We start from the raw sequence: 12,636 nt of genomic DNA, 5'->3' as shown, positions 1-12,636 counted from the left end.
GACCAATCAATTTAAACCAACTAATTATATTTATGCAGAAATTTTTCTAAATGGGCTACATGTAGAATTCAAGGTATACCCGTCATGTTGGCAGATAAACGAACAAGAAGGTACTAGGCTCAATTCCCAGACTTGTTTTGTATGTTTTACTTTATGTCAGGGTTCATCCTCCAGCGTGATACTCCTGACCAAATCTAGATCTGGAGATGCTACTTTGTATTGGTGAAATGTAGAGAACAAAGTTTCCTATAGATACATTAAAACATAGCCTATGTTTGCACACCATTTTGATTGGTGGATAATCCTGTCACCCCCTCTACTTACTAGATAAAGTGCCCCCAAAATGATTGAATGTCCTCCCTGTGTGTCCATTACCTGATATGAAAGTTGACGGGCTGCTCCTTGTTCTCCAGGGATGCCGTGGTGGGTGCTCTGATGCCAGCAAGCATGATCCTGCCTGCGGAGTGTCCTTCCAGCTCCCCTGTCCCTCCTCTGGACTCCTGCGCCTCTTCCACTGTTAGTGATGAAGAAAGTCCACCTGTCCCCCCTGAAGCAGAGGACCGCGTTAGCCCAAATCCATGGCAGGACAAGAAAGGAGAGGTTTGCAGCACGTACAAAAACAAACTGGAGCTATTTTAGTTTAGCTTGGATTTATAACTGCTGTCAGGGAAAATATTTAATACACAAAGGTGTTCCCTTACTCAGGAAACCTTCTCTATGCTGACTTTGCACCGAGACACCTGGTCATTAAACTATTTTATAAGCTACTTGGAAACCCCAACTCTCATGAGACTTTGTTGAGGATAAACTTTACCCACATGTTCCTAGAGCTTTATTATCTGTTAGTATAAGATCTGCTGACAATGAAAAAAAGTATACATAAAACTTTCTGAAAACTAATGGAGGTATGTTTATAGAGACAGCAGGCAAGAAATGTGATCGTAAATGACTCAGTAATATCCAACTAAACTGATGTTAGATATTAACATTTGTGTATGTATTTTCTGTGTTCAGACTGCTTCTTCTGATGATGCTGTGACACCCTCTTCAGCCGTCACACCCTCTGCCTCTGGGGCATCTTCTCGACCTTTCATCCCTGTCACTGATGACCCAGGAGCAGCCAGCATCATTGCAGAGACCATGACCAAAACTAAAGAGGTACGTGGAGCAATTCTGCAAAACTATATATTTTATTAAATGACTCTAGTGAATAACGACACATAGTGATGCCACCTGTGGTATATGCATAAAATTTGTAGATTAATATTTTGTCGTCAGTGCTGATGTGTTATACCCAGAAAATGTCACAAATTTTGACAACAGTTTACAACTGTGTCAGAGCATCTTCAAAGCTGCAGCTTTTGTGAGGTCTTCCTGGTCTGCAGTTGTCAACAGTCAATCATCAAAATGGTCATAATTTCATGTCTTAATCAATGTAAATACCTCATTGTTTTCTGTCAGGATTCAGAGAGCCAAAACAAAGTAGTTGGTCCGGAGCCTCAGTACTTGGATGAGTTCACCAGTCTGCTCGTACCTGATGATACTCGTGTTTTAGTGGACCTCCTCAAACTGGCAGTTTCCTGTCGCTCTGGGGACAAAGGCAAAGAGGTGCTGTCCGCAGTGCTGTCTGGAATGGGAACTGCATATCCACAGGTAATAAATAATTTAGTCCATTTTATTTTATTATAAAATACCTTTCACATGTCTTTGCAAATGTATTTATTTATTTTTATAAAACTCAGAATATATATTTAAATATTCACTAAATAGTGGTGTACAATGTATTGTATCCATTTAAAAAATACAAGAAATAATGTAAAGATACAATATATAGTGTAAAGTATAAGTGTAAGTGTGGTAAAAAGTACATTCTTAGCTACTTTTTAACGTATTGGATAACGTAAACAGTTGTCCCATTGTCATGTTGTTTTCAGGTTGCAGACATGCTGCTGGAGCTATGTGTCACAGAGCTGGAGGATGTTGCCACCGATTCTCAAAGTGGTCGCTTGTCCTCTCAGCCTGTGGTTGTCGAAAGCAGCCATCCCTACACCGATGACACCTCTACCAGCGGCACTGTGAAAATTCCTGGTAAATAATAATTGTCTGGTCTACAGAAATCTTAGACCGTTTTCAACCTTCCAATCATTATTCAACAGTTATGTTTTTGGAATCAAGATTTACTTTACAATGCACATTCTAAACTGCATCATTAACATTAGAGGAAAAAAAAATGGCTAAAATAAATACAAAAATGAATATGTGTGTGATTGGGACCTGGTGAGTGTAAAAACAAACAATTGTCTTTTTACATTATGTAGTTTCTGAGAAAAGTGATGTAAAACAAATGTCCTCATATGTGGACATTTTAATCATTTTGATAAAACATATGAATAATGATTTGCAAAAATTATTAAGACCCTGAACACAGCAACATTTGTCCTGAATGTAAAAACTAAATGAGAAACAACAATTGTGCCTCTTGGAACAATGTGTCTCATGTGAAGTGCTGCTGACAGGAGCAGGAAGACATATGCCTTTACAACCCAAAATGTGTTGTCCACGTATGTGGACACCAGGTCCTAAGAGGTTAATTTTATAATTGCATTTTACCATTAGGTGGCAGATGTGAAACCTGTTCCATCCTCACCTGGCCTTTGCTCAGGGTCACCTGGGTTGTTTCTCAAACCATGTACTTGTGTAGACTTCTGGGGACTTGTAAAATGTCACACTCCACAACCCAAGTTCTGTTTCAATTCAAAGTCCATTTCTCGGCAAGTTTGCTGGAAATCCCCAGAGCGGAACATGCTATGGAGGAGACTTGTCCGCGCTCAGCCCAGTATAGTTTTCCACAATGCACTTCACATGCGACCCTCCGCCCACTGCCGTCTCCTCCACGGAATGAGCAGAGTTACACGTTCTAGTCAGTAGATACAAATAAAACCATTAGAACTGCATTGATTTCCATGTGCGTTGTAACAGTTCTCCTCTTGTCATATAACCTATTAAACCTGCTTTTGTTTTTTAGGAGATGTGTAGGATAAAACCTTTTTTGTATTACTTCCATTTTCTCAGAATCAATTTGTTTACAATGTCCAATTATATGAGAGATGAGGACAAAAAGTAGTAGTGCAGAAACTTTGAAACAAAATTTTGTTGGATATCATTTTTTACCATCTCTTTTAGCACTTGATCTCTGGTCTTCTATCAGGTTGTCAGACAACAGTAACATAGATAGCATCTTGTGGTGGTCAATATGATTACACATAATGGCTTTAAATGTGATCTTTCAAAATTATTTAAATGTATTTTTGAATATGAATTCATAAAATTTAGCATTTGACTGTCAGCTTTATACCCTTAACTTATTTTTGTAGGAGCTGAGGGGTTAAGGATAGAGTTTGATCGCCAGTGTTCAACAGAAAGACGCCACGACCCACTCACTATTATGGATGGAGCAAACAGAATAGTGTCTGTCAGATCAGGTATGCATGAATGTCACATTACTACCAGTCAAATGTTTACTGAAAGATAAAAAATTAATCGCTGTTTTTGCTTTCAGGCCGGGAGTGGTCAGACTGGTCAAGTGAGTTGAGGATCCCCGGAGATGAACTGAAATGGAAGTTTACGAGTGATGGTTCAGTGAATGGATGGGGGTGGCGGTTCACTGTCTATCCCATTATGCCTGCAGCTGGTGAGTTACTGTTACACTGAACAGATTTGTCATCTTCATTGTACAGTAATGTCAGTATAATTTTATATATCGATAATACTTTTTGTGAAGCATCAACCTCTGTTTTCTAATGGGCTTCAGGGGAGTTTGGTTTTCAAATGTGGTTGTTCAATGGGTGGAGTGTAGAAGGTGGTTTGATCCCAATTCCAACCAGTTCGTTCTGTCCTTTGGCAAGACACCTCATTGACATTACCTCTGTATAAATGTGGTGTGAGTGCTTCATGGTCTGGTCTGAGTAGCTGTAGGCTTAGTTGTAGGCTCAATGACTACTTACTTGTAGTGGTAATATGCTAGTACTCATAAATACAAATCAAACTGTACTTTTCAGGTCCCAAAGACTTATTGTCAGATCGCTGCATCCTCTCCTGCCCGTCCATGGATTTGGTCACTTGCCTCTTGGACTTCAGACTTAACTTTGCCTCAAACCGGAGCATCGTTCCTCGTCTCGCTGCCTCTCTCGCTGCATGTGCCCAGCTAAGTGCTCTAGGTGATGATATGTTCCTCTCATTTGCTCACTGTGTTCCTTTTTTCTATTAACTTCATGGTAATTTTCATTGTGGCACAGCTGCTGGACACCGAATGTGGGCTCTACAGAGGTTGCGTAAACTTCTCACAACTGAATATGGTCAGTCTATTAACATCAACAGACTGCTTGGGGACAGTGAGGGAGAGACGCGCCCAATGGTTTGTGCTCTTTCCTGTACATTAAAATGATAGTACCACAGTTTTGAAAGTAGATGTTCATGCAGAAATACCTGTTAATTTAAGTGCCCACTTTTACCCATCTACTTTTAGAGTTTCACCGGTAGTGCTCTAGCTGCTTTGGTAAAGGGACTCCCTGAGGCTCTGCAAAGGCAATATGAGTATGAGGACCCCATTGTCAGAGGAGGAAAGCAGCTTCTTCATAGTCCATTTTTTAAGGTATGGCCACATTTTTTAATTGTTTTTAAACTTAACTTTTAAACTTATTGTGAAAATGACTGTCTCATTACAGTACATGTTTTGGTTTAGGGTTTGTAATCAATATGACTGGATAGACAATGTAGTAAAATGGCATTATTCACATACAGTTTATAATACTTGTGTTTTATATTGTACCTAGGTGTTGGTTGCCCTTGCCTGTGATCTGGAGCTGGACACATTGCCCTGCTGTGCTGAGACTCATAAGTGGGCGTGGTTTCGCAGATACTGCACCGCCTCCCGAGTGGCCATAGCATTAGACAAGAGGACCAATTTACCAAGACCCTTCCTGGATGAGGTATCCTATATCACCATCCAGCTGACACAAGAGTTTGTATCAGTTTAGAATTATTGGGTATTATTCCAAGAATTATCTGCTATGGTGATCTTAAAAAGGGAAATTAAGCTACAGTCTTTACTAGTTCCACAAATTCATCTCACTTTAGTACTAAGGACTTCAGTATGTATCACACAAAGTAAATGCTGTCACATTTACCCCTGAGCCTTATCAAAATGCAGCATAGTAATCGACACATTGTTATTGAGACCACAGCAGGGTAATCTCTGTAGTCTGTAGTATAAATGTACTGGAAACTCCCAGTCCTATGGTCCAAAAATTGTATTGTTAATCTGTTTACTTTCTGTTTTTTAAGGTCACAAAGAAAGTTCGTGAGCTCATGGCTGATCATGAGAGCATGAATAACCTGCATGAGAGCCATGATCTGTTCAAACGCGAGCACGACGAGCAGCTGGTGCAGTGGATGAACCGTCGCCCGGATGACTGGACCCTGTCTGCAGGAGGTAGTGGCACCATCTATGGCTGGGGTCACAACCACAGGGGGCAACTGGGGGGCATAGAGGGGGCAAAAGTCAAAGTGCCGACGCCCACTGAAGCCCTGGCAACACTCCGCCCCGTTCAGCTCATTGGAGGAGAGCAAACGCTTTTTGCTGTCACAGCTGATGGAAAGGTTAGCTCACATTGTAATTTTATTTACTCATTTGAAGTTGGGTTGCATCAGGTACCAAAGAATTATTTGAACAGCCAAAAATGCCAATGAGTTACCTTTTTTTAAATTTCTTATTTTTTCTCTCGATCAACAGCTGTATGCAACTGGATACGGAGCTGGCGGTAGACTGGGCATCGGTGGGACAGAGTCGGTGTCTACCCCCACTCTACTGGAGTCCATCCAACATGTCTTCATTCGGAAAGTGGCTGTAAATTCAGGCGGGAAGCACTGCCTAGCTCTGTCCTCAGAAGGAGAGGTGTACTCATGGGGAGAGGCTGAGGATGGAAAACTCGGCCATGGAAACAGGAGGTCAGAAGCTGGACAGAGGTTGTGTTGTGTGATGTCAGAATTAAGTCAAAAGCCAATGTTTTGGTCTGGTTTAGGTTTAGAATCTCTGTGCCAGTTTTACTTTCATAAGGATAGTCCCAGTAATTACAAAGTTTAACATTTTGTGCTAGCACAAATAAAGTGATTTTCTTTTCACTTGTGGCAGTATTATTCATTCATACAGGCACTAAAATGTTGTTGCTTATTTAGAGAAAGTAAACATTTATGGAATGTCCTCAATCTTAAATGATGACCTCTTAATTCTAGTGATTTGACCAATAGATATTGATGGAAAGTATGATCTTGTCTCTAGTCCCTGCGATCGTCCGCGTGTTATTGAATCCTTGAGGGGAGTGGAGGTGGTGGATATCGCAGCTGGAGGGGCCCACAGTGCTTGTATCACGGCAAGTGGAGAGCTTTTCACCTGGGGCAAAGGACGCTATGGACGACTGGGTCATGGGGACAGTGAAGACCAGCTCAAACCAAAACTGGTAGATAATCCATTATGTTTGCATATCAGATTATGTTCTACGTGGAATTAAGAATTTGTCCAACATTCAATAACATGATGGAGGTAGAGTAAAACCATTGTTGCCGTGTTTCCCTGTGTGTGCGCAGGTGGATGCTCTTCAGGGGCACAGGGTCATCGATGTGGCCTGTGGCAGTGGAGACGCTCAAACGCTATGTCTCACAGACGATGACATGGTCTGGTCCTGGGGAGATGGAGACTATGGCAAGCTGGGCCGAGGAGGCAGTGATGGCTGCAAAATACCCATGAAGGTAAAACGGTCAACACAGCCGTGTGCAGAGGCAGCCCTTGGCTATTCTCTGAAATATGTTTTTGCTTCTACATTTAAAGCACATTTCTGTCACTGTTGTGTTTTGTGTCGTTTCAGTTTTCCTTAATTGTTTTTGTCTGTTTTTTAGATTGACTCACTAACCGGTCTTGGAGTGGTTAAAGTGGAATGTGGATCACAATTTTCTGTGGCTCTCACAAAGTCTGGCTCTGTGTACACATGGTATAACTTTAATTGTACTGTTACTGTAGTGCCATATGGCATGTAAAATAATCATCGCTCAGTAATACATTATGTATTTCGACAGGGGCAAAGGGGATTACCATCGTTTGGGCCATGGTTCTGACGACCATGTGCGACGCCCACGGCAAGTCCAGGGGCTGCAGGGGAAGAAGGTCATCGCTATCGCCACAGGTTCACTGCACTGTGTCTGCTGCACTGAAGATGGTGGGTTCTTGGGCTGGTCTCTGGTCACTATAGCAACTGTGTCATCAGAGATCTTATATTTTGTGGTCCTCTGTTTATCGCAGGAGAAGTTTACACATGGGGCGACAACGATGAGGGCCAACTTGGGGATGGGACCACTAATGCCATCCAGAGGCCACGATTGGTCGCTGCACTTCAGGGCAAGAAGATCAACAGAGTGGCATGTGGGTCGGCTCATACTCTGGCCTGGTCAACCAGTAAACCCACCAATGCTGGGAAACTCCCTGCACAGGTGTGTAACTAAAACAGGGCTGATTAAATTATTAAACATATTTATTTAGTTGTAGGCTAATGTCTTCCAGCAGATGGCAGTCAGACTTTAATACATGTATAGACTTTATGTCTTAACGCTTGCTCTCTCATGGTTCAGGTGCCGATGGAGTACAACCACCTTCAGGAGATCCCTATCATGGCTCTTAGGAACAGACTACTGCTCCTGCACCACATCTCTGAGCTCTTCTGCCCTTGTATCCCCATGTTTGACCTTGAGGGTCGCCTGGGGCAGACGGGACAGGGCCTGTCTGTGGGTGTCGACACCCTTAGAGGCATCCTTATCTCCCAGGGCAAAGTGAGAATAAAGACCATGAACCATAGACATTGTATTATAATATAATTTAATTATAACAATTTGACATTATTGTGTGTTATCAGGAAGCAGCTTTCAGAAAGGTGGTTCAGGCCACAATGGTGAGGGACAGACAGCATGGCCCTGTGGTGGAGCTCAACAGGATACAGGTACAATCTTTTAATTTTTAACATAATGATATTTCTTGGAGGCCAAGCTTTGTTCTCTCTGTGCGAAAGTATTTTGACAAAGGGTTATATCTCTGTGAGATCTGTTCTCCAGTTGGTCTGACCTAAGTTTTTTGGATTCTAGTCGCACTTTACTCCATCTCATCCTCAAGATTTACAGTGGTGCCAAGAGCTATTTCATTCACAAAATGCACTCATATCACTGCTTCCTTAATGAGAGGAGGGGTTGGGTACCAAATGGTCATAAACCATGTTCCTGCTTGTTCTTTTCCCACTGCAGGTGAAGCGCTCTCGGAGCAAAGGGGGTCTGGCTGGTCCAGACGGGACCAAGTCTGTGTTTGGTCAAATGTGTTCTAAAATGAGTTCCTTCAGCCCGGACAGCCTGCTGCTCCCCCATCGAGTGTGGAAGGTTAAGTTTGTGGGTAAGTGTTTTAACTTAATGTCATGCTGAAGAGGTGGGCTCTTTTTTTAATTGTGTTTTTTGTGTCAGGGGAGTCTGTGGATGATTGTGGAGGTGGCTACAGTGAGTCTATTGCAGAGATGTGTGAGGAGCTGCAGAATGCACTGACACCACTGCTCATCGTCACCCCCAATGGACGGGATGAATCTGGTGCCAATAGAGACTGTTTCCTGCTGAACCCCGCAGCCAAGTCCACACTGCACATGAGCATGTTCCGCTTCCTAGGTATAATCCATATAATCTCATTCAGGTTTTAATCCTAAATAACACCATTGTAAACAAATACTTGTTTGATTTCAAATGTGTATTATTGCTGATAAAACACTGGCTTACCTGTTGAATTTACTCTTCTGTAATAAAGTCCTTTTACCACATAGCCCTTTTGGTGACATGTGACTGTTCATGTGGTTAATGCTCTGTGCTCTTTCTACAGGGGTGCTACTGGGCATCGCCATTCGAACAGGAAGCCCTTTAAGTCTAAACCTGGCTGAGCCGGTGTGGAAACAGCTGGCAGGCATGAACCTAACCATCGCTGACCTCAGTGAGGTATGGACTGTGTCCTGTCAAAAGTGGAAATGTGTTGGAACCATTAAACTTTTTGGAAACTACAGTTTGTTATATAATGTACAACAAAGCATGTGATGTTTTATAACATTTCAGACCCCATAAGCTGTATTAAAGGGTGTAATGAGCACAGTTCCATACATTCTTGTAGAGATTAAAATAAACCCACCCCAGTGAGACCTCAAATACAGAACAGAGACCTATATGTTGTATCTTCAGAGCAGCTTTGTCAAGCCTGGGTTATGTTTTAACCTTGGCTTTCTGCTTGAGTTAGCCTCCACTTGTACCTCATGCTCTGATCATGAGCTTCTGAAGCGTCGAGGAAATTGCAGTGAAAAAGGCCTTTTACTCACAGAGCACGTCTTGTTTTGTGTTGTTGCCCTTGAGATATTAAAAAGGTTAAAATGGAGACTAACCCACCACAAGACTAGAGTGGTATTTACAAGTGCTGCTCACGGGAACATTGACGGGTGCACTTTCATACCTTCTGCAAAAGCACAAACTAAAACAAATAGTCCTGCATGCTTTTCTAATGGCCTGTGTAATTGTTAATCTCACACTTCCCCAGGTTGATAAAGACTTTATTCCTGGCCTGATGTATATTCGGGACAATGAGGCCACAGCTGAGGAGTTTGAGGCAATGACCCTGCCCTTCACTGTGCCCAACGCAAGCGGCCAGGACATACAGCTCAGCTCCAAATACTCCCACATCACTCTGGAGAACCGCGCTGAATATGTGCGCCTGGCTATTAACTACAGGTTAAGAAACCAGCTCAGTCTAAATCTGCTTTGGACGTTTGCTTACTGGATATTGATTTGATTTTTCTTTTTCTTCTCAGGCTTCATGAGTTTGATGAGCAGGTCTCTGCAGTTCGAGAGGGCATGGCTCGAGTGGTTCCTGTCCCTCTACTTTCACTGTTCACTGGTTATGAGCTGGAGACTATGGTGGGTCATAGCATTCTTAGAACTGTGTAATCATTTATTTATACTCATGTTGCTTCAATCAAAAATTTGGTAATTTTTATTATCAATAATTTTATTATCAATAATAACATTTTATTATCCATTATATGGGCACTCACTTGGCCCATATCATCTATTGCACATCCATCCTCTAATCTTTTCTTTGGTTACTTCAGTGTACTTGACAATACATACATGTTTTTATTATTATGATTTCAATTATGATCCAAATAACTGTGATAATGTTTTTTTCCCCATAATCGTCCCACCCGGAGATTGACATGGGAACTATTTGATTTATAGCAACAAATACACTGACTAACAAGACTGCACACCTCTCAATTTCCCAAAACAACCACGGATACTGACATTTGCAACAAGCTTCGAGCTAGACTATAAAAAGACCAAATTTAGTCAGGAGGTCAGTAAGAATAGTTATGGCTGTGGCGATATCATTCTGATACAGAATGAAGGGTAGTGGAATAAACAAGAACTGCTTTTAAATATAAAAATATCCCACCCAACACCCAACTTACGATACAACACTAATTAATGAATGAGTACCTTCTATCATGGCACTTGAGAAATTTAGTTTACCTTTGTCTAGTCGATAAGTAGCTCTTTTGCTGTCTGTTTGTTGACTCTGAACTTCTTCATAGGTGTGTGGCAGCCCAGACATCCCGCTGCATCTGCTCAAGTCTGTGGCCACATACAAAGGGGTGGAGCCCACTGCACCTCTGATCCAGTGGTTTTGGGACGTCATGGAGTCCTTCTCAAACACCGAGAGGTCCCTGTTCCTCAGGTTTGTCTGGGGCCGCACCCGCCTGCCCCGCACCATCGCAGACTTCAGAGGACGGGACTTTGTTGTACAGGTGAGAACCACAGCAAATGTTTGGTAATCAATGGATTCACTTGATTGTGTATAGATTAGATACAGAGAGATACTTTGAGGGGTTTATTTTTCAAAACAAAATATAGAATGGCATATACCATATTAAGTGTACACACAATTACAACAAAAATAAAGAGTATTTTTTACTTAAAATACCTAAGAAATCATAATGATTTTAATTTTTAATCTTTGAAAATATTAGTCAATTACAGCTGCAGTATCGGACACAGTGACTTTTAGAATTGTATAACTTGTCTTGTAGTTGAATCTGACATGGTATTTCCCTCATGAGGACATATAAACATTATTAAGACTGTATTTTTTTCTTTTAAACATTTATTTCATTGTCCATATTTGTTAATCAGTATTATCCAATTTGAACTGTCCTTGGGTTTTATTTTATAAATTTTAAGGAAAGTCCCAATGAGATTGAAAAGCCCCAGAATGGACCCTATTGTACATGTTTTACAAGGTTGATGAAGGCAGAAAATTAAAGCTTAAAAAAATGGTCCTCTCTGTAAATACTCACATCTGTGTGTTCAGGTGCTGGACAAGTACAATCCTCCTGACCACTTCCTTCCTGAGTCCTACACATGCTTCTTCCTGCTGAAGCTGCCAAGGTACTCGTGCAGACAGGTCCTGGAGGAGAAACTCAAGTACGCCATCCACTTTTGTAAGTCCATCGACACTGACGACTATGCCCGGATTGCTCTTTCGGGAGAGCCAGCCGCAGATGACAGCAGCGAAGACTCAGACAATGAAGATGCAGACTCTTTTGCTTCTGATTCAACCCAGGACTACCTAACAGGACACTGAAACTGACAAGGAAGACAAATCAGCAAGTGAGCTGCCACACAGATATAAATAACCCAATATAAACTTAAGACACAAAGTCTGTCTGTGGGGTGGTGCAATGAGCTTTAAATGCGTTATAAGCTAAAGAGCGAACAGGTTTGCATTGGAGAAGTAAGGATGTTAGCCGCACATTTGATTGTCTTGGTAACACTTGCATTAAGGGGACAAAAATTATAGTAGGATTCAAATGATATGAATCTTAAAAAATATTATTACCCAGTACATGGATTCAAGATGATTTGGTTCCCTTAGTTGAAATTAATTAATGTTCAAATTGTTATGTTAATTTCTGAACATTGTGTAGATGATGTCATTGCATTGAGTTAAGCGTTCAGCAATCTCTGACCCCTATTACATGTTGCTATTGTCTTACATGGGAATCTTCTTTATAATAATATTACAGATGAAATGGCCCCAGCCTAGCACTGTGGTAGATTTACCCTCTGGTTTGTGTGAAATACTTGTTCTTAGATTGTACATAGATATCATTGTGTGACTAAAGCGTAGTATTATTATTTTTGGTTTATTTGGAGATAGCCATGTTTATTTGTTAATAAAGAAAAGCCTTTTTAACTTAATAGTGTTTCTCATTGGCTCCCCACAGCTGGGGCCTAAGAGGGTCGTTTTACGATTCCCCTGTTCTCTCCCCTTCCACGAAGTTGTGCACTGTTTCCAAAAGAATGTACATAAGATGATTGTGCCATGTATACACAGGTCTCATTCCTGCATATTAATGTTAATAAATTTCTGTTAATACAAACAAATAAAAAATCTGTCTTTTTTCATGTTTTATCAATGTTGTAAATGGTCTAGTAATCAAAGCCAATTTTGTATAAATAGGG

The 12,636-nt window shown here is 41.3% G+C and overlaps 1 protein-coding gene across 1 annotated transcript in view; it reads left to right on the top strand.

Moving 5' to 3' along the window:
- Positions 1 to 11,764, top strand: part of herc2 (HECT and RLD domain containing E3 ubiquitin protein ligase 2) — a 42,710-nt gene extending 30,946 nt beyond the window's left edge. The window contains exons 66-91 of the mRNA XM_033965004.2: positions 414 to 600; positions 1,015 to 1,158; positions 1,462 to 1,653; positions 1,935 to 2,088; positions 3,375 to 3,482; positions 3,560 to 3,691; positions 4,059 to 4,217; positions 4,296 to 4,414; positions 4,526 to 4,651; positions 4,833 to 4,988; positions 5,344 to 5,658; positions 5,792 to 6,006; positions 6,338 to 6,515; positions 6,643 to 6,804; positions 6,952 to 7,043; positions 7,129 to 7,268; positions 7,352 to 7,539; positions 7,678 to 7,875; positions 7,959 to 8,042; positions 8,341 to 8,482; positions 8,551 to 8,745; positions 8,954 to 9,066; positions 9,653 to 9,843; positions 9,924 to 10,029; positions 10,707 to 10,919; positions 11,483 to 11,764. Of these exons, the coding sequence (XP_033820895.1) occupies positions 414 to 600; positions 1,015 to 1,158; positions 1,462 to 1,653; positions 1,935 to 2,088; positions 3,375 to 3,482; positions 3,560 to 3,691; positions 4,059 to 4,217; positions 4,296 to 4,414; positions 4,526 to 4,651; positions 4,833 to 4,988; positions 5,344 to 5,658; positions 5,792 to 6,006; positions 6,338 to 6,515; positions 6,643 to 6,804; positions 6,952 to 7,043; positions 7,129 to 7,268; positions 7,352 to 7,539; positions 7,678 to 7,875; positions 7,959 to 8,042; positions 8,341 to 8,482; positions 8,551 to 8,745; positions 8,954 to 9,066; positions 9,653 to 9,843; positions 9,924 to 10,029; positions 10,707 to 10,919; positions 11,483 to 11,755 (4,282 nt within the window). The 3' untranslated portion in view covers positions 11,756 to 11,764. The remainder of the gene's footprint in view (positions 1 to 413; positions 601 to 1,014; positions 1,159 to 1,461; positions 1,654 to 1,934; positions 2,089 to 3,374; positions 3,483 to 3,559; positions 3,692 to 4,058; positions 4,218 to 4,295; positions 4,415 to 4,525; positions 4,652 to 4,832; positions 4,989 to 5,343; positions 5,659 to 5,791; positions 6,007 to 6,337; positions 6,516 to 6,642; positions 6,805 to 6,951; positions 7,044 to 7,128; positions 7,269 to 7,351; positions 7,540 to 7,677; positions 7,876 to 7,958; positions 8,043 to 8,340; positions 8,483 to 8,550; positions 8,746 to 8,953; positions 9,067 to 9,652; positions 9,844 to 9,923; positions 10,030 to 10,706; positions 10,920 to 11,482) is intronic.
- The last annotated feature ends 872 nt before the right edge of the window (positions 11,765 to 12,636 follow it).

Source organism: Periophthalmus magnuspinnatus, chromosome 4 (assembly GCF_009829125.3).
Source record: "Periophthalmus magnuspinnatus isolate fPerMag1 chromosome 4, fPerMag1.2.pri, whole genome shotgun sequence".
Lineage (NCBI taxonomy): Eukaryota > Metazoa > Chordata > Actinopteri > Gobiiformes > Gobiidae > Periophthalmus > Periophthalmus magnuspinnatus.
This window is presented reverse-complemented; position numbering and strand designations above follow the sequence as displayed.